The 26,572-nt window shown below is 40.8% G+C and overlaps 1 protein-coding gene across 1 annotated transcript; it reads right to left on the minus strand.

Moving 5' to 3' along the window:
• Window positions 1-3,127: 3,127 nt before the first annotated feature.
• On the minus strand, window positions 3,128-25,063 carry LOC107572724 (sodium- and chloride-dependent GABA transporter 2-like). The gene is made up of 14 exons (XM_016259156.1): window positions 24,880-25,063; window positions 24,618-24,752; window positions 24,160-24,300; window positions 23,953-24,040; window positions 23,650-23,782; window positions 21,457-21,591; window positions 21,083-21,186; window positions 20,703-20,827; window positions 20,435-20,547; window positions 20,187-20,324; window positions 8,763-8,865; window positions 5,171-5,271; window positions 4,183-4,353; window positions 3,128-3,348 (listed from the first exon to the last, which is right to left on the minus strand). Exons 1-14 carry the CDS (start codon window positions 25,016-25,018, stop codon window positions 3,226-3,228), a joined length of 1,749 nt encoding a protein of 582 aa, XP_016114642.1. The 5' UTR covers window positions 25,019-25,063; the 3' UTR covers window positions 3,128-3,225.
• Window positions 25,064-26,572: the final 1,509 nt, after the last annotated feature.

Consider the following 26,572-nt stretch of genomic DNA (forward strand, 5'->3'; position numbering starts at 1 on the left):
TCAGAGCGCAGCTGAGCCCAGGACTCTGATAGTGGGCGACTCCATTATCAGAAACATCAGTAGCAGAAATTCAACAACATGCTGTTTTCCTCAAGCAACAGTTTCTGATATGAACAAGGAACTTTGGAAAATTCTGATGAAGCACAAGACTGCAAATCGAATCATCATCCATGTGGGGAAGAATGATATTCGGAAAGAGCAGTCAGAACTCCTTAAGAAGGACTTCAGTGAACTCTTTGAAACATTTTCGAAGACTTAAATTTCATTAGTTCATTAGTGGACCACTCCCAGCTAGGGGAACTAATATGTTTTCACGTTTGCTTGGGCTGAACACATGGCTACAAAGAATCTGCAGCTTAAAAGGAGTCAATTTCATTGACAACTTCAATCTTTTCTGTGGCCATAGACAACTGTTTAAACTGGATGGCCTCCACCTAAACAAACTTGGTGCAAGAGTGCTAAAGGACAACATATACTTCTCCCTCCGTCATCCTTCAGTAGTGTGTGCCAAACTACTCAACCTGAATGGCACACACACACCTGGACAGAGTATGAGTGACCACAGGACTTCATATCAGCTTCCGAGTCATCATGTGGTCTTTCGCTGCAAGCCCCCAGATATCAACTAAAAAAACGGCGGGCCCCTCAACCACCAAAGCCTGTGAGCCCAGCTCGTCCTCCTCCTCCTGTGAGAGCTATCCAGCCGCTGCCACAACGCCAGGGCCCAAACCATCCATCTGCTATAGGTGAACCAAAAACAACTGATAACAGCTCTCAGTGATATGTGTCGGGCCCCCGCTATAATAGCAGCAACATTCACAAATGTTTTCAGAACAAGCGGGAACCCAGTGTGCCTGTAGTTTTCTCTATTTCTGTTTTATCACGTGATAGAAAGTCTAAGGCCTTCAGAATCAGAATTAGCTTTATTCGCCAGGTGTGCAAACACACAAGGAATTTGTTGTGGTTTTTTAAGGTGCTCCTGGTACATACATACATGCATACACATCTGACATGAGAACAGAAAAAACAAAACAAAAAAACATTTAAATAGTAAAACTTAACAATAAATGTGTATGAATCCGGAACAGTAGATTTATGTACAGATTTGTGCTTCATTTACTCTATATAGAACTGTATAAATAAAGAGATATGCATATGTATTTACATAATACTTGAGAAAGAGGCAATAATTAAGGATGTAGAATGAATTACGGAAATGAATTACAGAACGCAGGTAATGATTCATATGTTAGCGGTTTAAGCTGGAGATGGCATGGGGGAAAAACTGTTTTTATGCCTAGATGTTCTAGTGCACAGAGATCTGTAGCGTCTGCCTGAGGGGAGAAGTGCAAACAGGTTGTGTCCGGGGTGAGAGGGGGTCTTTGATGATGTTTCCTGCCCGTTTCTTCACTCTGGAGTTGTCCTGGAGTCCTGAAGACTGGGCAGGTGCACACCAATGATTCTTTCTGCTGTCCTAACAGTCCGTTGCAGTCTTCTTAAATCTGATTTGCTGGCTGACCCAAACCAGACAGTTATAGAAGAGCACAGAACCGACTCAATAATAGCTGAGTAAAACTGTGTCATCTGTGCCTGTGGCAGGTTGAACTTTTTCAGCTGACGAAGGAAGTACAACCTCTGCTGGGCCTTTTTCACAATGGAGTCAATGTGAGTGTCCCACTTCAGGTTCTGAGAGATGGTTGTACCCAGGAACTTGAATGACTCCACTGCAGCCGCAGGGCTTTCCATGATGGTGAGTGGGGGTCGAGCAGGGGGGTTCCTCCTGAAGTCTACTATCATCTCTACAGTTTTGAGCATGTTCAGCTCCAGGTTGTTGTGACTGCACCAGACAGCCAGCTGCTCAACCTCTTGTCTGTAAGCAGAATCGTCGCCGTCCTGGATGAGGCCGATGACTGTGGTGTCGTCTGCAAACTTCAGGAGCTTGATTCCCAAAAAGACTCATGGCTGTATTAGATCAAAAGGGTGCTTCTACTAAATACTGAGCAAAGGGTCTGAATACTTAGGACCATGTGATATTTCAGTTTTTCTTTTTTAATAAATCTGCAAAAATGTCAACAATTCTGTGTTTTTCTGTCAATATGGGGTTCTGTGTGTACATTAATGAGGAAAAAAAATGAACTTAAATGATTTTAGCAAATGGCTGCAATATAACAAAGAGTGAAAAATTTAAGGGGGTCTGAATACTTTCCGTACCCACTGTATATATACGTCACAGCGTGAACGCGCTGAGGACGTATCCTGTCTGCGCGAACAGGGTGCGCAGAGGTATGCAAATACATATGTTGACAGGCAGGTAGGAAAGCCAATTAAAACGCTCGGACCGAGTGTTTTGATTGGACGAACATTTCTTGGTCCTTCGCCTTCCACAGAATGTATAAATACAGATAAATACATTTAGACCACTTAACTTAATGATTGCTACCGGGATGTGAAGAGACTTTCAACCAGCATAACAAAAAAAGTTTCTGAAGACAATCACCTATTGCACCTTTAAGTGTAGGCTATTGGCTATGACTAGATCGCAAATGCTAGCCCTCTCTCTCCGGTCCCATGTCGCAGACCTCAAATACATAAAATATGAGCCTTTATAGACATAGTGTTTCTTGCGTAAAGAAAATGCTGTACTTATTCAACCAACAAGATCTTTATTTACCCTCGCAAGATCCAACAAGATTTAGTCACATCACAAGATATTTTTAATACCTTTCATTGGGTAAATATTAGTAAATCAGACAGACAGACGTAAAGGGTGACCAATAGCATTGATTTATTGAAGAAGAAAAAGAAAAAAAAGAAGAAAAAAGGGCACTTTGGAGTGTAAGGGCAAAAAGGGCATGTGCTCTGCACAGGTTGAGCCCTACCTGTGCACGTGCCTGTTATTCAGAATACTGTTCTGTTCAACCCCTAAATCAAAATATTCACTATTTCTAAACTAAATAAAACTAAAGTAATTCTATATGCTGAGATACAGGCAGCTGTAAAAAGTCAAGTTATTAAAGAAACCTTTTTTTCTTTAGATTTTTTATTTAAAACAAACAAAAAAAATATTACACAAACGTGAAAGCACAATGACAGTGCAATAACCTATGAACAGCAGATTATGTGAATAGCTGATTATATTACAAAGATCACTAAAAACAAGTGGAAATAAACAGCAAGAGTGAGCACCTCCAGAAATAGTGAAAAGAAATGTCAAACATTTTTTTTTTAGCTTGTGTCGCACTTGACTAAGACTTCCATCTCTGTGATTAGGGTATTTTCTTGTATTTCTGTTTGTTGCTTACAGGTGACAGGGAGGCTTTTGTCAGGACTACACAGGTGACGCCAACGCTGTCAGGACATACAAACACAGTGAAACAATTTGATCTTTTTAGGTTGATTTACTCTTGGTTAGTTATGCAATTAGGGTTAGCTTTGGTTAAAGGGATAGTTCACCCAAAAATGAAAATTGATGCCAATTTTCGTACGTGTTCAAAAGATAGTTCCAGTGGATGACGTAGGACGTATGCATACTGTAAGCTCTGGTGAGAATATGCTAGTCTCGCGAGAATCAAGTTTTGTTTACAGCAAAGGAAAACCAGTCTCCTCTTGGCTTATAAATCATCCAACATTTTTCTTTGCAAATCCTCGTTTTGTACTTCTAATTCATGACCAGTCTTTTGTTTTGCTCTCTCCTCTGCGCTTCCGCATTTGTCATTTCGTCCTACCTCATCCGTTGGAACGTCAGTCTCTCATGAACTCACGTACGACAGTTAGTGGAAGCTAGAGATTATGGTGTATAAAGTTCTAAATACAGATATTTTTCATGCAAATGCATCACTTCGCTTCAGAAGACCTTCATTAACCACCTGGAGCCACGTGGAGCACTTTTTATGACTGGTAGATGCATGCACTTTTTTGGGCTTCAAAATCTCAACCCCCATTCATTGCCATTATAAAACTTGGAAGAGCAAGGACATTTTTAAAAATAACTCAGAATGTATTCGTATGAAAAAAGAAAGTCATATACACCTAGGATGGCTTGAGGGTGAGTAAATCATGGAGTAATTTTAATTTTTGGGTGAACTATCCCTTTAAATACTTAAACATACATTCCTGCCTTAATGATATATCAGTGGCTTGTTCATCTGTTTAAACATAAGGGGTGAACATGATTAATCTCACCTGTTTTAAGCTTCCTTTTACAACAATAAGTTGCCCAAGCGCCCATGCAGGCACCAGTAGAATGGATGACAGGGCCAGTAACCAGCCTAGTGCATACGCCCAGTCCGGGTACACATACCAGCGGTTAAAAGTGAGGGGTTTGTACTTCACAAGAGAACAGACAAAAGACACCTGAGAATGGACAGAAGAGAAAGAGAAAGTTGTAAAGAATAGATGAGAAAGAAAAAGGAGAATGAGATCAGACAAATGTGAGAAATACACTAAAAAATGACTGTGAATTTAACGGTAAAAGACTGTAAGAATGCTACAGTAAAATCCTGTTAAATAGTTAACGGTAAATTCCCCTACTATATACAGTGAAAAACTGTATTGGACATTACATGTATTGGACATTAATTTTACGGTAGTATACTGTTTTTGGAAGTGAAAAAGACCGTATAATTTACAGTGAATAACCGTAAATTGACATTCCCAGAATTCCCTGCGTTACATTTCAAATTTGATGTTTTTTTGTTGAAATAACTATGTTTCTTCTTAGTTTTTTCTGATCAGTTTTGTATATTAGGGTTGTGTGTTACACCTAATGTTGTTAAATGAATGTTTATTGCATTATTTCAGTTTCATGAGTGTTACCATGATGGTGTTTGGTGTTTGTGTGAATGACACTGTGCACCTTATATTTTTGTTATTATTTAATGTGATGGGCTTTGGCTCATCATGTGACTTTCTCATCACCACCTGCATTTGGTTGTTATCAGTGTATTACAAAGGTACAAAAGGTTGGTATATTAACATTATATCAGTTTTTTTGGTAAAATTCCGGCAACCACAGCTGCCGTTTTTTTACCGTAAATTTGACGGATTTTTAATCCAACGATTTTTGTAATCCTACAACTAAATAATGACCATTAAGACATTTATAGGCTTTTTGACAAATGTAAAAAAATCTGTGAAGATCAAACAGATGAATGAATGCAGAGACACTCACCAGGGACACGAGAGGAGTCAGGTATTTCCAGCACAGCATGAATATGTAATTGGGTCGTGAGTTGGTCATGTCTTCAATGACATCAAACATTCTCTCAGCCCCTGTGGTGCAGGGAAGAATTTAGCATCATGGACTTCACAACATGGTGTTTAGAATAATAGTATATGTCTTCTTTTCTCCTAATTACAGTACCTCAACATGACTAGGCAGGCTAAGTTTTTGATTACAGAAAGGTGTCATTGACCTATAAGTGTGGGCAGTCCTGTTTGAATTAATCTGGCTGACATCAGAAGGTTTTTTGGCAGCTTAGTTTTAATAAAAGGTCTTTGAAACTAGAAAGGAAGTTGTGGCTACCAATATACTACTAACATTATGCATTCATATTACAATTATTTTATCTTTTAATCTGTACAATTCCTTGCTTCTTTTAAATTACTTTTATCTCAACACATCAGGGAAATGCTATTCTTTATTTGAAGGTCAGTTTTTGTAGCTTCTTTGCTACTCACCAAAGATCCAACCCATGACCAGAGACTCAAACACACAGAGGAAAAGAAGACAGGCTCCACTGCAGGCATAATAGTCAAACAACTGGAATACATACATCCCCCCCTGCAGGTCACAATACAACATTACAACTCAAGCAGAACAAATGTGTTGAATTCAACAAAAAAGGCTATGTTCGGAATGTATACTGCAGTATACTGTCTTCTATTTTCAAAAGTAGTAGCTTAACAGTATACAGCATACAAACAAGTTATACAATGTTGTTACATATCTGCATGCTTAAAGTCACCATGAAATCAAAATGGAAAATTCTTATTTTTTAATGGAATAATTTAAAATTATATAAAAAATAATTTATCCGTGCACTTCATTATTATTTTTTTATTAATTTTGCCCTTGTAATCTTTAATCAAAAACGTTAACCTCCCCTCCCCCTCAAAATGACTCATCTTGTCTTTCGGTCACAAGTAGGGGTGTAACGATTCACTTGTTTTCTCGATGCATCGATTGCAAACCCGGACAATGCAATGCATGGATCTGAAACATGGATTTTTGAATCGTGAATCGCCGATTTCGGACAGTAATCGATTTAAAAAGCCAAGAATCAAATGAATCTCGATTTAGCGATTCAATGCTTTCAAAATATACACATTAAATTACTCCAAGCACAAATTAATGGAGACCTTGAACAGTGTTCGTGCCCTCGCATCTCTCCTTCACGTGCTCCATTATTTACTGCCTGTGACTGTGCCGTTCGTCTCACTGGCACATTTTTTGAGCACCTGATGTCTGATCTGATCTCTCCTTAGTACTCGTGGCCAGTAATGCTAAAGTGAAGTAGTTTTGCTTTTCTGTAGTTTTTCAATGGCTCTCGGTCATACCGACGCGATTACCTGAGCAGTCGAAGGCTGCACATTTATTGCATGGATGGAGCAAAAATGTAAGTGTCTAAAGCAGGGCTGTCCAAACTCGGTCCTGGAGGGCCGGTGTCCTGCAGAGTTTAGCTTCAACCCTAATTAAACACACCTGAACCAGCTAATCAAGCTCTTACTAGGCATAGAAACTTCCAGTCAGGTGTGTTGAGGCAAGTTGGAGCTAAACTCTGCAGGACACCAACTCTGCAGGACACCGGCCCTCCAGGACCGAGTTTGGACAGCCCTGGTCTAAAGCATACGCACAGTTCCATTGAATGAGAAATGTGTGTTTAACAATGTTGTTAAACCAAATGTACGAAGGAAACCGTTAAAATAACCACAGCTTTAACAACAACCTTGAAATAAGAGCGCAAGGTTTATCTGATAATCGTTCGTTGTTATACGTTCCTTGCTATAGCAAACAGACACCGAGCGCGTTTTCTTTCAGAATCATCATTCGACTATGGAGAGGAAAAGTTAAAAAAAAAAAAATGCTTTTAAAAAAAAAAAAAAAAAAAAGAATACATACATACATAAAATTATTGTATTTGACAATACAATACAATACAAAACATTTCACTTCTGAAATGATGGCTACGCCCCTCGTGTGACAAAATGTTAGCCTATATATATTACTTTTAAAGCTCTTTTTTAAAAACTTGGCTTACATACATTTCTACATATGCCATGTCATGCCATAGCATCATTAAACTATAGCATCTAACAATGGACAAAAGTGTTTTTTTCTCTAACTTAAGGTTCTGTGAACATAAAGGCTGCTGTGTAATTTGCCCCCTGACTAAGCATTTAAAGAATTTAGAGGACTCATTTAAATAATCCTGTGAATGCACTTAAAGAATGCAGAATCGAATCGTTAATTGAATCGAATCGAATTTAATTGTGAATCGAAATCGAATTGAATCATTCTGAATTTGCAAAAATTGTTCTTGAATCTAATCGAAAACCTATGACTCATGAATTGAATCGATTCGCTGTCTACCCAAAGATTCACAGCCCTAGTCACGAGCTATGGCACAAGGGCGGAGCTAGTGACATGAGGGGTAAACACTGGGATAAACGACAGGGGGGAAAGCTGAAGCTGATGCTCCACTTTATAGCACTGACTGTTGCGATTGATAAGGATCACACCGACACAGCTAGTAACATCAACTTATCATATCTTTTTACTTAAAGGGTTAGTTCACCCAAAAATGAAAATTAGGCTGCGTTTTACTCACCCCCGAGGCATCCTAGGTGTATATGACTTTCTTCTTTCAGACGAATCCAGTCGGAGTTCTATTAAATCTTCGGAGTATCTTTGATCTTTCAAGCTGTTTCATGGCACTCAGCGGGTGTTGCATTCCTTCAGTCCAAAAGACATGAAATAAAAAGCGCCCTTCCATAAAAAAAAAGTGTCTCACATGGCTCCGGGGGGTGAACAAAGGCCTCCTGCAGCGAATCGATGCGTTTTTGTAAGAAAAATATCCATATTCAAAACATAATAATCACTTTAATCTAGCTTGTGCTCACAGTTGTAAACTAAGCAGTCTAAGAGGCCTTTGTTCACCCCCCGGAGCCGTGTGAGACCGTTTTTTTTTATGGAAGGGAGCTTTTTATTTCACGTCTTTTGGACTAAAGCAATGCAACACCCGCTGAGTGAAATGATAGAGCTTGAAAGATCAAAGACAATTTTTTATATAACTCCGACTGGATTCGTCTGAAAGAAGAAAGTCATATACACCTAGGATGCCTCGGGGGTGAGTAAAACGCAGCCTAATTTTCATTTCATCATGGACTTCACAACATGGTGTTTAGAATAATAGTATATGTCTTCTTTTCTCCTAATTACAGTACCTCAACATGACTAGGCAGGCTAAGTTTTTGATTACAGAAAGGTGTCATTGACCTATAAGTGTGGGCAGTCCTGTTTGAATTAATCTGGCTGACATCAGAAGGTTTTTTGGCAGCTTAGTTTTAATAAAAGGTCTTTGAAACTAGAAAGGAAGTTGTGGCTACCAATATACTACTAACATTATGCATTCATATTACAATTATTTTATCTTTTAATCTGTACAATTCCTTGCTTCTTTTAAATTACTTTTATCTCAACACATCAGGGAAATGCTATTCTTTATTTGAAGGTCAGTTTTTGTAGCTTCTTTGCTACTCACCAAAGATCCAACCCATGACCAGAGACTCAAACACACAGAGGAAAAGAAGACAGGCTCCACTGCAGGCATAATAGTCAAACAACTGGAATACATACATCCCCCCCTGCAGGTCACAATACAACATTACAACTCAAGCAGAACAAATGTGTTGAATTCAACAAAAAAGGCTATGTTCGGAATGTATACTGCAGTATACTGTCTTCTATTTTCAAAAGTAGTAGCTTAACAGTATACAGCATACAAACAAGTTATACAATGTTGTTACATATCTGCATGCTTAAAGTCACCATGAAATCAAAATGGAAAATTCTTATTTTTTAATGGAATAATTTAAAATTATATAAAAAATAATTTATCCGTGCACTTCATTATTATTTTTTTATTAATTTTGCCCTTGTAATCTTTAATCAAAAACGTTAACCTCCCCTCCCCCTCAAAATGACTCATCTTGTCTTTCGGTCACAAGTAGGGGTGTAACGATTCACTTGTTTTCTCGATGCATCGATTGCAAACCCGGACAATGCAATGCATGGATCTGAAACATGGATTTTTGAATCGTGAATCGCCGATTTCGGACAGTAATCGATTTAAAAAGCCAAGAATCAAATGAATCTCGATTTAGCGATTCAATGCTTTCAAAATATACACATTAAATTACTCCAAGCACAAATTAATGGAGACCTTGAACAGTGTTCGTGCCCTCGCATCTCTCCTTCACGTGCTCCATTATTTACTGCCTGTGACTGTGCCGTTCGTCTCACTGGCACATTTTTTGAGCACCTGATGTCTGATCTGATCTCTCCTTAGTACTCGTGGCCAGTAATGCTAAAGTGAAGTAGTTTTGCTTTTCTGTAGTTTTTCAATGGCTCTCGGTCATACCGACGCGATTACCTGAGCAGTCGAAGGCTGCACATTTATTGCATGGATGGAGCAAAAATGTAAGTGTCTAAAGCAGGGCTGTCCAAACTCGGTCCTGGAGGGCCGGTGTCCTGCAGAGTTTAGCTTCAACCCTAATTAAACACACCTGAACCAGCTAATCAAGCTCTTACTAGGCATAGAAACTTCCAGTCAGGTGTGTTGAGGCAAGTTGGAGCTAAACTCTGCAGGACACCAACTCTGCAGGACACCGGCCCTCCAGGACCGAGTTTGGACAGCCCTGGTCTAAAGCATACGCACAGTTCCATTGAATGAGAAATGTGTGTTTAACAATGTTGTTAAACCAAATGTACGAAGGAAACCGTTAAAATAACCACAGCTTTAACAACAACCTTGAAATAAGAGCGCAAGGTTTATCTGATAATCGTTCGTTGTTATACGTTCCTTGCTATAGCAAACAGACACCGAGCGCGTTTTCTTTCAGAATCATCATTCGACTATGGAGAGGAAAAGTTAAATTAAATAAGAAAAGAATTGCTTGTAAAAAAAAAAAAAAAAAAAAAAAAAAAAAAAAAAAGCGCGTTTTCTTTCAGAATCATCATTCGACTATGGAGAGGAAAAGTTAAATTAAATAAGAAAAGAATTGCTTGTAAAAAAAAAAAAAAAAAAAAGAATACATACATACATAAAATTATTGTATTTGACAATACAATACAATACAAAACATTTCACTTCTGAAATGATGGCTACGCCCCTCGTGTGACAAAATGTTAGCCTATATATATTACTTTTAAAGCTCTTTTTTAAAAACTTGGCTTACATACATTTCTACATATGCCATGTCATGCCATAGCATCATTAAACTATAGCATCTAACAATGGACAAAAGTGTTTTTTTCTCTAACTTAAGGTTCTGTGAACATAAAGGCTGCTGTGTAATTTGCCCCCTGACTAAGCATTTAAAGAATTTAGAGGACTCATTTAAATAATCCTGTGAATGCACTTAAAGAATGCAGAATCGAATCGTTAATTGAATCGAATCGAATTTAATTGTGAATCGAAATCGAATTGAATCATTCTGAATTTGCAAAAATTGTTCTTGAATCTAATCGAAAACCTATGACTCATGAATTGAATCGATTCGCTGTCTACCCAAAGATTCACAGCCCTAGTCACGAGCTATGGCACAAGGGCGGAGCTAGTGACATGAGGGGTAAACACTGGGATAAACGACAGGGGGGAAAGCTGAAGCTGATGCTCCACTTTATAGCACTGACTGTTGCGATTGATAAGGATCACACCGACACAGCTAGTAACATCAACTTATCATATCTTTTTACTTAAAGGGTTAGTTCACCCAAAAATGAAAATTAGGCTGCGTTTTACTCACCCCCGAGGCATCCTAGGTGTATATGACTTTCTTCTTTCAGACGAATCCAGTCGGAGTTCTATTAAATCTTCGGAGTATCTTTGATCTTTCAAGCTGTTTCATGGCACTCAGCGGGTGTTGCATTCCTTCAGTCCAAAAGACATGAAATAAAAAGCGCCCTTCCATAAAAAAAAAGTGTCTCACATGGCTCCGGGGGGTGAACAAAGGCCTCCTGCAGCGAATCGATGCGTTTTTGTAAGAAAAATATCCATATTCAAAACATAATAATCACTTTAATCTAGCTTGTGCTCACAGTTGTAAACTAAGCAGTCTAAGAGGCCTTTGTTCACCCCCCGGAGCCGTGTGAGACCGTTTTTTTTTATGGAAGGGAGCTTTTTATTTCACGTCTTTTGGACTAAAGCAATGCAACACCCGCTGAGTGAAATGATAGAGCTTGAAAGATCAAAGACAATTTTTTATATAACTCCGACTGGATTCGTCTGAAAGAAGAAAGTCATATACACCTAGGATGCCTCGGGGGTGAGTAAAACGCAGCCTAATTTTCATTTCTGGGTGAACTAACCCTTTAACCTCTCTGTTTCAGACCCCAGTAAACAAACACATACATTGGTCCAATAGGGTCTGGCTGCAGACATGCACCTGCATTTTCAGACTTGCACTCTCAGACACCTGCACTTCCATGAGTGACGTCACTTGCAGTCTTTTTTTATTTTATTTAATTGATCAATTATTTTTTTAATTGAATCTCTCAACATTTTACACAAGTAGCCAGGTGGTGAAGACAAGAAAAAAAGAAACTAAATCACGAAGTCACTTGCAATCGCCGCTTGCACTCTCAGCTACTTGCAATCCATACAAATCGTGCATGTTGCCAATGGAGACAAGATGCTGTGGTGGTTAAATGATTTAAACTAATTTAGTACTATAACATACAGGATCCTGCAAGTCATCTGTAGGAGAAAAAGACAAGACCCGCAAATCCGTGGCCACAGAACAGCAGAATATGAACGCAATGTGCAAAGTCTCTCTTTAAGTGCTTTTAAACCTTCATATGGTCTGTGTAGTTTGCATCAACAATAAGAAATACTGAATTTGGTCTTTATCATCTTAGTCCATTATGGCACATTAAGAAGCGTTTTGCTGTAGGCGTATGGGAGGAAAAGTATAAGTTTGTAGCCTTGTAGTAGCCTAGTACATTAAATGAATAAACTATATATCGAATTTGATCTTTTAATAGCACTATCTTAACACATTAAGCCATATTTAACAAGTTCGTTTGCCCATATAATCTTAAGGAAATTGTGTGTAAACTTATTTGGCTTGCTGTCCACTTATGAGGGGCTCGATGAAGCAGCTTCAACTCGAGCTTTGATATACCCCCAGGGACTTGACATAGGATGATTACGAAGGGCAAGGTACCTAAGATGAAGGTGGAGTTTTGGGGAGGTGGAGGGATGCTGGAACAGCTGAGACTGGAGAGAGGTAAGCAGCTGCTTATATACTCTGGCTGTTGATTGAAAGATTAGATGGGCTAGCTCCTCCCTAACTTACGTTAAGGAACTTCATTTAACGAGTTCGTTTGCCCATATAATCTTAAGGAAATTGTGTGTAAACTTATTTGGCTTGCTGTCCACTGATGAGGGGCTCGATGAAGCAGCTTCAACTCAAGCTCTGATATACCCCCCAAAAGTGCAGAAATAAATTTGGGACAGCAAGTCGAGTTTAGCGAGATCAACATGTCTGAGGGTTTAAGTATACGGGATACCCAAATACTTGAAGAATAATGGGGATACCCCCCAAAAGGAGTGAAATTTAAGCTATACTAATTATGGTGGTGAGAGAGCCGTGCTTTGGAACTTTAATTAAGGAGCATCTTACTGCTGCACTGCTGCGGCAGTGACTTTCCTGGAATTACTCTTGCGGGAGTATCTCAGGACTGGAGGTTTGAGAGCGTAGCTGGAGTACACCCCGCTGCACATCCGTGCCATGGAGCCCTGTGAAGTAAAAATACCAAGGGGCCCCTAGATGTCATGGATGGGGCAGGGTGCCCTCGGGCCTGAAGGGAAACGGGCCACGGACGTCCAAAGTGAACCCCCCCCCCCCCCGCCGTTGAAAGAGGGAGCCCACGGTGTTTATATAAACGCAGAGCTACCCTCCCCCTGATGCAAGGGTTTGGACCACTTAAGGACATGAGGGCCCGCTGCACCCGAGGGACAGATGAACCTTGGTACCTCCAGTTCGGTTGTTCGGATAGGAGGGCTCCCGCTGCGATCCGAATGGGAGAGCCCCCATAGTTAATAACATGGAGCATCACACGGCGATTCGGAAAGGGGCAGCCCCCACTGAGCCCGAAAAGAAAGCTCACACTGCGATTCGACCGGGAGAGCTCCCGCACATTTGAAGGAGAGAGCTCCCTATAGGTCTCAAAGGAGATCTCAATCACAATCAAACGGGAGAGCCCACACTGCGATTCGAATGGGAGAACCTGGACAGCATCTGGATGGGGAGCCCACACGGCGATTCGAATTAGAGAGCCCACTCCAGGAGTGGTAGCTCATGCCGATTCGAAAAGGGGGAGCTCTCGCTGCATCCAGATGAATAGGAGCCCTACGGGACTAAGTAAGCAGGAATGTGCAAAATAGTAGGGGGGGAAGCGGTCCAGATTCAGAAAGATGCTAGTGTTTGGTGAGCTTGTCTAATGTGGAGAAGATCAGATCGAATGTATGTTTCGAAGGTATGAGACGTACATAGGCCCAGCATTTTGATTTGGTGTTCGGAAAGTCCCCTCTGTGCTGCTGTGGTGGCTGCCCCAATGCGGAACGAATGGGAAGAGAAATGTTTAGTTGGGATGCCGGATCTGCTGAGGATGGCTTTGAGATTATTTTGGAACCAATGTCTGGAGGTAGGAAGGTTTTTATCGTCAATAAAAAGAGGGTCAAGAGAAGAGGTAATTTGGGATTTCCTCTGATGAAGAAAAAGGGCTATGGACTGATATGGCTGGATGGGGGTTGGCAAATTGAAGATGAAGATTGAATGGCCGCATTTCAGTTGGTCAGTTTTGCTTTGTTTGATGTTGAAACGTATGATGTCGTGGTTTATAATTTGAAGGTCGGAGAATGTAGGATGTATGGCTGGGTTGAAGTTTGAGTTGGTGGTGAGTTCTGAGACTCTGAGGAAGCCGAAGAAAGCCAAATTGAACATTGCATCCAAGGTTCTTGTTTTGTTAGGGGAAAATAAACCTGAATGGAGAGTAGTTAGGCAGATGCTGAGGAGATCGATGGTTAGGGGCTGTCCAGAGTCTGGCCGGGGGGATTGGTTTTTTGTAAACCTTTGAGGAGGAGAGAAATCTGAGGGTTTGAAATGTTGGGGCACTGTTGGCCGTAGATGAGTTTGAAAAAGAAATGGATGCCGCTGAGGTAGAACTTGATTGATCCTGGTTTAATTGAATTGGCAAGATTGAGGTAAGAGATGAAAGGAGGATATTGAGAGGAGGGAAAACTCAGAAAAAGAAATGGATGCCGCTGAGGTAGAATTTGATTGATCCTGGTTTAATTGAATTGGCAAGATTGAGGTAAGAGATGAAAGGAGGATATTGAGAGGAGGGAAAACTCAGGAAAAAACATGCTGTGAGCTCTGTGGAAGGTTTTGAAAGAACTCCACGCTGTCCAGTAGGTTTGGAGTGTTCTGGGTGAAACGGCTTGTAAAAGGGTATTGGTAGATAGGGTATGGAGGTATCTGAGGGGGTGGTCTAGAGGAATAAGAGTTCTGAATAAGGAGGAACTGGAGTTGGGTTGGAGTCTGCATCCGGAGCCAATGTTTTGAATTTCTGAAAAAGAAAACGAGATAAAGCGTCAGTGATTTCATTTTGATGACCAGGAATGTGTTCAGCTTTAATGACAAATTGGTGACAGGCAGAGATCCAAATTAGACGTCTAAGAAAGGGCATGATATTTGGAGTGCTAGAACGGCCTTTGTTGATACAGTGGACGGTGGCAGAATTATCACAGTGAAAAAGGATGTTTTTCGTTGACCATTCGGAGCCCCATAGATAGGCTGCTACTACTATGGGGTATAGCTCAAGAAGGGCAGTTGATTTGGCGGTTTGGCTTGCGTCAGTGAGCTCAGGAGGCCAGGAGGCCAGGTTGAGGCGAACCACCGTCCTCTGTAGAAACCTCCAAAACCAGTGGAGGTGGCAGCGTCAGTGAATAAGGAGATGTCGCAAGGTCGGGACAGAAAATCATCGTAGAAGAAGGTTATGCCGTTCCAACTCTTTAAGAAGGTGATCCATAATTTCAAGTCTGCCCGACATGGTTGGCTTAGATAAATTATTTGTTCTAGATCAGAGGCTGAAGTAGCGAGAGTTAGCAGGTGGGAAATGAAAGGCCGGCCTTGGGGAATTATGCGCATGGCATAATTTAGGTGGCCTAGGAGCAAAAGCAGTTTTTGGACTGCTTTTACAGCCAAAAGTAAGACGGATTGCAAAGTAGAATTTCTCGTTCCAACGGATGCCAAACAGATGCCAGAAATCTGGGTGAATGGGCATGACTTTAAAAGCAGATGTTATGTCGACTTTTGCTAGCCAGGCTGCGAAATCTGCATTTTTTATGAGAGTGATTGCTTGGTCAATGTCATGATAATGTAGGGAGAATTCGTCTATTGGAATTCGACTATTAATACTCGGATGGCAATTTCCGTGAGGAGCAGAGAGATCAATGATAAGTCGCTTTTTGCCAGAAAATTTTCTGGTGGCTACTCCGATAGGACTAATGCAAAATAACTAAAAAGGTGGAGAATTGAAAGGGCTAATCATGAATCCAGATTCTAATTATTTTTTGATGAGGGCTTCGACTGTGTTGGGTTCAGCTGTTGCGGATTGCAAGTTATAGCAGATCATGCTAGAAGTGGGTATACTTTCCAAACCAGGGTCAAAACATTCTTTCAAACCTGAAAGAAGGAATTGAGTGAAATTTTTGTCTGGATGGTTTTCCAATTCACTAGCTAGAGCAGGAATGATAATAGGAGACGAAAGGTACTTTTGAAACTTTTTATTAAGGTTAGCAGACGAGCGGCGAACAGGGCAAATGGATCGTGCATGAGCTCCACCACAGAAATTGCAGACGTGGAGGAAGCGGCATCGTTGTCTGGTGCAGCCTGAAGTGTTAAAATTGTTACAGACTTGTCTACCTGAAACTGAAGTGAAGATCTGGTCATGAATGCTTCTTGAGCGAGGGGTGTATGAAGTGAATTTTGGAGCTTGAGACGACACTGGATTGGTTGGAGGATCGGGGTTGGTTATGGGACATTCTGAGGTTGGATGAACAATGGACCTGCAGATGGCGCAGGAGAGGCTTTGAACGCCTAAGAAAACTCGGTTGTACAGTTCGAGGTCTAGGGCTCTCCAATATAGACGCGGGCTGAGCATTTGGCTAAAAACAGCTTATGGTAGGTATAAAATTATTTTTTTCATAGCTCCGCTATGATGGAGAGGTAGTCATTTAGTTCCCTGCGTCTCTTAGAAAATGAAGCGCAAATAACTTCCGTGTATCTACAGAAGGCTATGCAGAATTCTGCCAGTGTGAGAACACGTTTTGATGGAGGTATGGAATATTTTAGATTGATGGTTAAAGGGCCAAAGTCAAAAGAGCGCTGGGATTCATTGATGGGAACTGAAGTTAGCAGAGAAGGAAGATCAATATCTGCACCTGAAAGAATTAGGGAACGGAGGTGGGTTGTGACTGGAGGTGGTTCCATAGCGACTGCGTTAGGAGGAGCTGGATGATGAACTGCTGTGGTGAGAGAATGACCTGGCAAGTGAATTGAACCTGAAGAAGAAGATAGATGCTGGGCAGGGGGCCCTAGTACTGACTGCTGTCCGAGATGGCTAGGAGGGGCTGAAGCGAGAGGAGGGGGAGGGTTAGCAGGCAGAAGGGGAGAAGGGATCCTTTGCGGAGGCAACCTCACGTTAGGGACTGAGCCAGGGGGAATATTAGGAGAAATTTGAGGCACGGAAGGGAAGAAAAGTGGATGAGAAGAAGTAGCGTCAAAGGATAGAGGGGGGGACAGCCTCGCGCTAGGATCCGCTCTCTGAGGAGGGGGTGAAAAAAAGGTTACCGTCTGTGACGATGTTGCGCATGGTTTATCAAGGACAGAATTGAAAGGAGGTAGAGAAAAAGGAGGTACGGAAGAGTAAGATGGGATAAATAGGTCTTGCCTGGGAAGTGGAGTAACCTGCATATGGGAATTTGTGAGCGCTGACGGAACTGAGGAACGTTTTTTTGTGGCTGCTGTTGCTGGCCGGGCGGAAAGGCCGGAGGACGAGGAAGTGTGAGCGGCTCTAGTTTTTTCCCCTCTGATCTTTGCCGCAGCCTCCGGATTAGCGCGCTGAGGATAATTGCGTTCAGAACGCTGAGCCGGGAGAGAAACAGAAATGGCTGAGGACTGGGTCTTCTTTTTTGGAGAAGTTGAGGAGTTTGTTGGGATGCTGGAGCTGTTATTGGAGTTAATGAGTATATCGTAGAGTTGAGCTTTTGATGATCTGCAGGAGAAATGAAGTCCGGAGTTTGAGAGGGCTTGACGTAGGCTGTTGACGGACCATTTTTGAATGGGTGGAATCGGAGGAGGGGTGGCAGCGGAATGAAGAGATGGACAAGGTGCAGTTACCGCTGGTGATCTTGAAGGTGGAGGGGAGAGTAGTCTTCTGGAGCGTGGTTTGTATGAGCGCTGGATCTTTCGACCGGAGTGCTCAGAGGGAGTCTCTTTGTTTGGATCTGTGTGCTCCAGTGATTTGCGCGTTGCCACTGTTGGTGTCTCGGGACAGGAGAAAAGTTCATCATCTGACGGGAAAAGCTGGAGGTCCGGTGAGCCGGACATAATTTGTACGACACCACCGGAAGATACTTAACTTCATTAAGTGTATGGTTTTCTACAGAGGTTTAAAAGCGTTTAATGAGAGACTTTGCGCATTGCATTCATATTCTGCTGTTCTGTGGCCACGGATTTGTGGTTCTTGTCTTTATCTCCTACAGATGACTTGCAGGATCCTGTATGTTATAGTACTAAATTAGTTTTAATCATTTAACCACCACAGCGTCTTGTCTCCATTGGCAACACGCACGATTCGTGTGGATTGCAAGTAGCTGAGAGTGCAAGCGGCGATTGCAAGTGACTTCGTGATTTAGTTTCTTGTCTTCACCACCTGGTTACTTGTGTAAAATGTTAAGAGATTCAATTAAAAAAAATAATTAATACAAAAAAAAAAAAGACTGCAAGTGACATCACTCGCGGAAGTGCAGGTGTGTGAGAGTGCAAGTCTGAAAATGCAAGTGCATGTCTGCAGCCAGACCCTTCTCCATTGGTCAGGCATGACAGAATGCTTTCAGCACAATCAAACTCGATGCATCACTGAACACTCAATGCATTATCAAACAACACTTGTGAGAGAACACAACACTGACACCAGTCATGAGGGAGTACGTTACCCCTAAACATTGAAAAGATATTAGGATATTGTGACAACATTACTCTTAGGACATCACAAACAAATTTTTTTCACGAGTATGACTTAACCTGATGGAGGATGCACTCAGTCATTCAGGCAGTCTCTCTCTTGTGTGCGCGCGCACTGTTTAGGCATGTTTTGTGCCGTTGATCGTCGTCATCATCCTTAAAGGAGTCATATGATGTTGCTAAAAAGAACATTATTTTGTGTATTTGGTGTAATGAAATGTGTTTATGCTGTTTAAGGTTCAAAATACACATTATTTTCCACATACTGTACATTATTGTTTCTCCTCTATGCCTCGCCTTTCTGAAACGCATCGATTTTTACAAAGCTCATCGGTCTGAAAAGCAAGGTGCGCTGTGATTGGCCAGCTATTCAGTGCGTTATGATTGGATGAATACCTCAAGCGTGTGACGGAAATGTTACGCCCCTACCATACTGTGATGATGCCCTGTCAGGCCGGAGTGATGATTCAAAAACATGAAAACCCATTATAAACGAGGCATTCGTTGCATCCAGTGGGGACATAATTATGGATTATAATGACTTACACTGTCTTTTTACGCTTTGCGTAGCATAGCATCGCACCGCTAAACATAAAACCATGTCTGCATTTGTGATCGGAGAAATGACAAACAACAAGCCCTACTCTACACTGCCCAAAAAACTCGCTTTAAATATAAAAAATATAAAATATAAAAACTCTTTAAACATAAAAAAATGTACTTACAGTCTTTGAGTCAGAGGCTTGAGAACGGCGCGGCCAGCGGATTCGACGAAGGAGAGTCCGGAACCACATGTGACGACCCCGGGCTGGACTCCGCTTCATCCACGGTGAAAGCCGATCCGGTGAGCCACAGCGCAAAGTTGTTGTTTTTCCTCAGCAACCAGCATGGATCAGCTCCAGGCATGACGAAGCAGATATCGTCCTCTTTTGGAAGGCCAAACAAAGTAGTTTTGCTTTCACAACGAAACACACAGCGCCTTCACGACATGGCGGTGGCAACAACAATACTACAGCAAGAATAAAAGTTACGCCTTCTTTCTTAGCGTGAACATTTGGGCGGCGTTAACCAAATCTCCCCACATAGTGACGTAGATATGTGGGGGCGTGTTAGAACGAGCCGTTTTAGGTAGGCGTGGCTGAGTCTTAACTTTTATAAAGAATATCTCTTTGGATTTGAGACTTTAGTCTTTGCAACTTTACAGATCTTCTTTATGCACCAAGAGCTTGTAACACTCCAAAGAGAAAGGAAAAATTTTAATTGCATCATATGACCCCTTTAATAAATAAAACATTTATTCATGCTTGGTTGTCGGCTGTGAATCCAGTGGAGAGAAATCCCCCACCACTAACTGCAAACTGGCATTCAGATTTGCCTCCATTTTGTTAGCAACGCCCCAGCTTCCAACAATCCAATCAATTCCCAAAGGACGAAATCAAGTCCCCGCCCTCTCATTTCAGATGCCGTTTCACTCGGATATACGTCACAGTAGAGAAGAAAAGACGATCACATCTTCCGTTTCATGCCGACTTCAAGTTTGATTTTTTTGAAAGGCAGCTCATATTTTTACTTTTAATTAAATAAGCAAGCTTATTCTTATTTTTTAACTCAGTTTATACATGTCAGTGTCTTTCTTCCTCACACACACAAACCTCTGTAACCATGACAAGTTGGCTGAAGAAGCAAAAAAGACAGAAAAGCAGGAGGAATATTTCTCGACGTCCAGTTTTGCGCAGCACCATGGGGTACAGGTCCATCACTGATGTCATGAAAACTTCCATCGCAACAAACTTTAAGGAGTGCAGCAGAACAAAAGTGCATTAGAATAGTGAAACGCTTTTGAGTGAAACACGTGAGTGAGGTTTAACATGTCTGTCTCCAGGTTTGAGTTTTAGCTCACCTGTGTATCTAGCCCGAGCAAAATAATCATAATGAAGAAACAAGCAGCCCACAGTTGTGGACAAGGCATCATAGCTACTGCCTGTGGATAAGCTATGAACGCTAATCCTGGACCTGAAAGAAAGAGAAAGAAAGAAAGAAAGAAAAAAGAAAGAAAGAAAGAAAAAGAAAGAAAGAGAAAAGAGAGAATCATTTGATTAGTATTTTAGTGTTCTAAAACTTTGCCTTCTTTCTTTCTTTCTTTCTTTCTTTTAAGAATGTTGCAGTACCTGATTCTGCCACCTCGTCAATGGGGACACCCTGTTTTTGAGCCATGAAGCCCAAGACTGAGAACACAGCAAAACCTGCTACCACACTGGTACCACTGTTCAGAAGGCAAAGCCATAAGCTGTCCCTGATAAGGAAAACATAAATTATAAAATATATACATACACATGTATATGTGGTGCAAAAACCACTGTGCCTGTGCCTATATTATTTTCTAAATAGAAGAGAAAAGAGAAGGGCCAAACACCGAACTCTGTGGTACCCCATTGATTAGTTAATGTGTCAGACATTCCTGTGCCCCCAAATATATGCTGAAGATCAACCTTTGAAATAGATACCAAAAACAAAGATACTGGAAATAATACAATAATACTGAACTGACCTGTAGCAGTTGTTGTTATATTTATTGTAGCTGCCTAATACAGTAAGAGAAGCTGTACCCAAAGCATAGGAGAAAAAGATCTGTGCTCCTGCTTCCATCCAAACCTAAATGCACAAGACAAATGAATAAGTACTTGGGGAAGGGCTCAAGAAATTGTAATATGTTAATGCTATTTTGATAACAGCGAATTTTAAATTGAATTTTCTTTTTGCTATTTACAGAGAAAACATACTTTTTATTGGTTGTGAATGCAGTTTAAATAGACTACGTGAAAAAAACAACAACAACAACATTTCTTTATACTATCAGCTGATCTAGTCCTTGTATAGGGGTTATTAAGTCACATACCAGAAAAGGGCAGACGGTGGGGTTACCTGCGGGTCAAAGAGACGGGCCGGTTCAGGGTACAGGTAAAACACAATCCCCTGCAGAGCTCCAGGAAGAGTCATCCCACGAATTAGCAACACCAGCAGCATCACATAAGGAAATGTAGCTGTAAAATACACCACCTACAAGCACAATAAGAAAGGGCCAAAATGATGCATCTGTCCCCTCAAAAAATGTCTTACTATTTTCATATCAGTTAAAGGGGTGGTTGATTGCGATTTCACTTTTTTAATGTTAGTTAGTGTGTAATGTTGCTGCTTGAGCATAAACAATATCTGCAAAGTTACGAAGCTGGAAGTTCAATATAAAAATATCGTCTTTTAAAATTCTGGTGGTTTAATGCCTACAAAAACGGCTGGTAGGGACTACAACAAGTTACTTCCCGGGTTCGTGACATCACAAACCCAGATAAACCCCGCCCTCGGGAAAAGGCAGCAAAGGGGGCGAGGCCATGCTGCGCTGCTTTAGAGAAGAGGAAGAGAAAACTAGGGGTGCACGTAAAAATCTATTCATATATGAATCATGATTCTGTTTTCTAACGATTCTAATGGATTCACAAGTTTCAAAATAAATGTTATAAAGCAGTGGTTCTTAATACTGTTCCTCGCGTCCCCTGCTCTGCACACGCTCTGCATCTCTCTCTCTCTCTCTGTCTCTCTCTCTCATTCAGCTCAGCTCCAACAATGAACTGTTCCAATTATACACTTATTTTCACATAGGGCCTAAGTCTTGGCCTAATGGTTAGAGAGTCAGACTTGTAACCCAAAGGTTGCAGGTTTGAGTCTCGTACTGGCAGGGATTGTAGGTGGGGGGAGTGAATGTACAACTGCTCCCCGGGCGCCACAGCAAAAAGGGGTGCCCACTGCTGTGTGTGTGTGTGTGTGTGTGTGTGTGTGTGTGTGTGTATCCCACTTTGGATGGGATAAATGTATAACGCTTCTCATTCTGTATTAAAGCTTTAATCAGGATAAAACCGTATATTAAACGTTTTTTATACAAAAAACATAGGCCTACCATTAAAAGCCGTGCTTGCACATAGGGATGCGGCCGGAGATCGGTATCAGCCGATAATCACATTATTTATACTTGATCGGTACTCACTAACTTGGCCGATCTCACAAACCGATCGCAAATTGATGACGTCAACGCGTGACGACGTACATGATGCATGGGGACATAAATGATTTGGCGCCACAGTCATGTCATCGCCGGTGTGGAAATGCTATGACGTTTCGAGAAACAATGAAAAATTTGCTATTTATCGTGTATGTTTTGCATGATGAAATGATGAATAGATGGTTCATTTTTAACAGCAGATTCAGTGACGTTAGAGCTGAGCTTAGTGCCTCACTGCACGCGTCTGCAGCGCGTTAAGGCCTGGGTATACTTAACTTTCCGCGTTCCGTTCCGTCTCGCGCACAGCCGCGTCCGCACAGCTTTCAAAGTATACTCAACCACGGATGAGCGCGGACAGAATAGCTTGACACATATGCGCAGTACCACCTACTCTGTCTCAGCATTCACCTCGCACATGCTCTGTTGTAGCACCGGAGCTGATCGCGGCCGCTCTAGTCATTGCTTGTGTTTATCAGCCAGCCACGGCTTTATCTGGAATGTCACCGTTTCTGTCACTTCAACTTCCCGATCAGGTGACGAACACACACACACACACACACAAAATCATCTGCCTCATGAAAAAAATTTATTTAAAAAAATGGAGTTAATATTTGCATCATTTATGATTTATTTTATCCACTCGCAAATAATCAGAATGCATTTTTTATTACCTGACCCATGGATATAGGAAAAGCAAAATATGTTTGCTGCGTAAATCACAACACACTGGGCTAGCTAACCAATCAGAGCCCATCTTCTTATTTCTGAGGGCGGGGCTTCATAAAAACAGGAAAAGATCAGCCCGTTTCTCAGAGAAGGGACAGAACGGTGTGGAATAAAGGTAAATTATGTGAAAAATAATGCATTTTTTTTAAAACGAAGCATTAACACATGTTAGACTGCACCCCATAAACACAATCAAGCCTAGAAAAAAAAACAGTGACCACCCCTTTAAGAAGCAAAATACTGTATTAACGTTCAGAACACAAATAATAACTTAATTTGATATAAAATATTTAAGCAGAGTATTAGACCATATTCTCTTCAAAGATAATCTTGCTCACCTTGCCTGTGGATTTGACTCCTTTCCAGATGCAGAAATAACATATGATCCACATTACAATAAGACACAGTAGAATCTCCCAGTTGATCTTACCGACCTGCTCAATACCATCAGAAAGAACCAGCACTCTGTTTCTATAAAATTTGACAAGAGAGAACAACAACTTTACAACTTTACAGAGGGCCAACAACTTCAGTTTTATTATATATGTATGTGTGTGTATCTATGTTTTTTGAATTGCTAATGCATAATGTTCTTGCAAGGATTGATTTCATTGTAATATAATTTATGCTTATGTATTCACCTCCAGAACTCTGTAACCGAAGTAGTTGAATTAATCAGCATTGTCCGGTTAAGGGTCAGATTGTTTGCAGCAAGATTCACACAGTCAGCTATGACAGAGACGACGAAATAAAAGTTTGCAAACCACTGGTCCAGCATATTCATATACTGTATGATATTCAATAGATAGTACTGAGCTCTTTCTGTGAGTTTTGTTTCAAATGTTCACCTGTGTTCCAAGTATTGTCACAACTGTCCCACGGCAGTTGGGAGCTAAAAGAGAAGATGAAGTAGAAAAGCGCCCAGGCCAGAATGATGATGTAATACATGCAGCTGTACAAAATAATCAGTTGTCCTGCATAGCCAATACCTGACAAATGCAAACAGATACATTAATCAGCAGGGACATACAACTAATTTCACAGAGACCCATGGGAATGGCTGCAATGCAAAGTTTCATTTGCCACCAGGACTAAGGCACTCAACACAATTAGTGTGCCAAATTTCACTAACTTTTACATTACAGTTCTAGGGGCTGATATGGATTTCTATACAGATTAATATTGTCTAGATTGATACACTGTCTCACATTTACTTTAGAAAATGCAAGTGGTGGTTGCCTGTACCCTAACAATGAGTGCATATAAAAAAAAGCATGAATTAATTTGTTTAAATCTTTTGACTCACCCTCAGCCAGTGGACAAAGCCGACGCCAACAAGTAATGCCCCCTTCCTGTGTGTACTGTCCCATAGCCGTCTCTAGCAGGAACAGAGGCACCCCACAGGTAACCACAAACACCAGGTAGGGTATCAGGAACGCCCCTGAGAACACACCAGTGTGATAATACATTATTAAAATGCCACAGAAACCTAAGGTATAGTATTCATTTTTGTAACCATAATGAAATCTCCAACAAACAAATATTTGTGTCTTTAGTCCGCTTCATACCTCCTCCATTCTTGTAGCAGAGATAGGGAAATCTCCACACATTACCCAGACCAATCACAATCCCTGCCACAGCTAAAATAAACTCTGTTTTACTCCCCCAGGATCCTCTCTCCTCTATTTGTCCTTTGATTTTTTTCATATCTTCACACTGTTTTGACCAGGTCGCTCCGATCCTGCTGTTCAGACTGCTACACATTCAAAGTGAGTTTGTTCTAAATTCTGCTTTGCTGCACGCAAATAAAAATGTATCAAGCTATTCATTGACTGATCCTCTCCAGCTGAAATGACAAACCAAAGTACGAAATGGTAATGGGGCAGATCTAAAGCAGATGCAGATCAGGTTGCTACTAAGTTATATGATATACCTCAGTTAAAATTTGTATTTCAAATTTTTAGTTTCAAAAATATTGTTAGCATGTGTAAAACCTACAGCATCCAGTCTTGGATCACATTTGCTTAAACACAGAGTATGAGGCTTTATCAATGCTAAAGTCACAGGTTCAGTTCGTAGGAAATGCATCAGCTGTTACAATGTAAAAAATCACTTTGGGTAAAAACATCTTCCAGATGTGTAAATGTAAGTATATTTAATTACAAGAAGCTCACTGAAGCTAGCAACTGTGGGTGAGATACAGGTATAAATGTCTTTTTCGAGGTTCCACAGAATATGATTGAATAAGTAGTAAAAACTCCTGTTAATACCTTTATTGATTTAAAAAAAAAAAATAGGTCTGTTATTTCAATTTGGAAAATGTAATTATATAATATTATACTGTATAAATAGATCATTATGCAGCCCTTCTTTTCACTGCTGTTAGTAACATGATTATTTGTCATTTATAAGGAGGTTTCAGATTGAATTCAAATGTATCAAACAAGTTTAAGAGTTTCTGGGATTTTCTCATGTTTAATTGTTATACTTTTCCAACAGCATGCTAAAAAATATGCTTCCAATTTGGCTTCTGCTTATTTGAACCCTATTGAAAAGTTTAATCCTGAAAAGTTAAAGCCTTTTTGAGCATTAGTGAATGTTTGCACCTTTTGTTACAGTTGACATGAGTCCACCTCTATGCATGATAGCTTCCACATAGCCTTAGTGGCCACTGCAACTTCTGATGCAGCACAGTGTATGGAAATTATGAGAAAAGATGGATCTCATAATCATAAAAGGTTCCAAATACTAAGAAGATGCTGGAAAACCAAACAATGTGCAGGACCTTTAAGATTTTTTTTCCCGGATGAACAATGGGAAATGAGGGACTAATATTAAACAGGCATTGGTGATCCAGTTAACAACATGCATTAAGAAAGAAGCCTTTGGTTTTTAATTGGAGAATATTGTCAAGAATATTTCTGGTCTAGATGAATGCCTTTGTCTCCTATGGCTGGATCAAAGTGGCAATGATAACTGTGGTGGCTGCAGTATTTTTACTAGGGGTGCGCCGATCCGATATTCAGTATCGGTATCGCTCCAATACTGGCATTTTCTGCTGATCCGATATAGTGCGTATACTATTCTGTGTTATTATTAAGCCCCACAAAAGGCACAAAAACATTATAAAGCACCATAAAGTTTCTGTGCACTATATTTTAAGAATCAAGTGTTTTGAGGCCATAGTTTAATGTGAGGTACGAATATTTAAGTCATTAAATTCAAGTTGACGTAAACTCTTCTCTCCGCTGCGGCTGTCAG

The sequence above is a fragment of the Sinocyclocheilus grahami genome, unplaced genomic scaffold (assembly GCF_001515645.1).
Source record: "Sinocyclocheilus grahami isolate Dianchi unplaced genomic scaffold, SAMN03320097.WGS_v1.1 scaffold1802.1, whole genome shotgun sequence".
Taxonomy (NCBI): domain Eukaryota; kingdom Metazoa; phylum Chordata; class Actinopteri; order Cypriniformes; family Cyprinidae; genus Sinocyclocheilus; species Sinocyclocheilus grahami.

Coding starts and splice junctions, on each gene's coding strand:
- LOC107572724 (XM_016259156.1), bottom strand. CDS start 25,018: ATGAAAAAAATCAAAGGACAAATAGAGGAGAGAGGATCCTGGGGGAGT. Junction 8,866..20,186: donor AACTTGTCATGGTTACAGAG/GTTTGTGTGTGT, acceptor TGTGACCTGCAG/GGGGGGATGTATGTATTCCA. Junction 4,354..5,170: donor TGACTCCTCTCGTGTCCCTG/GTGAGTGTCTCT, acceptor GTCCATTCTCAG/GTGTCTTTTGTCTGTTCTCT.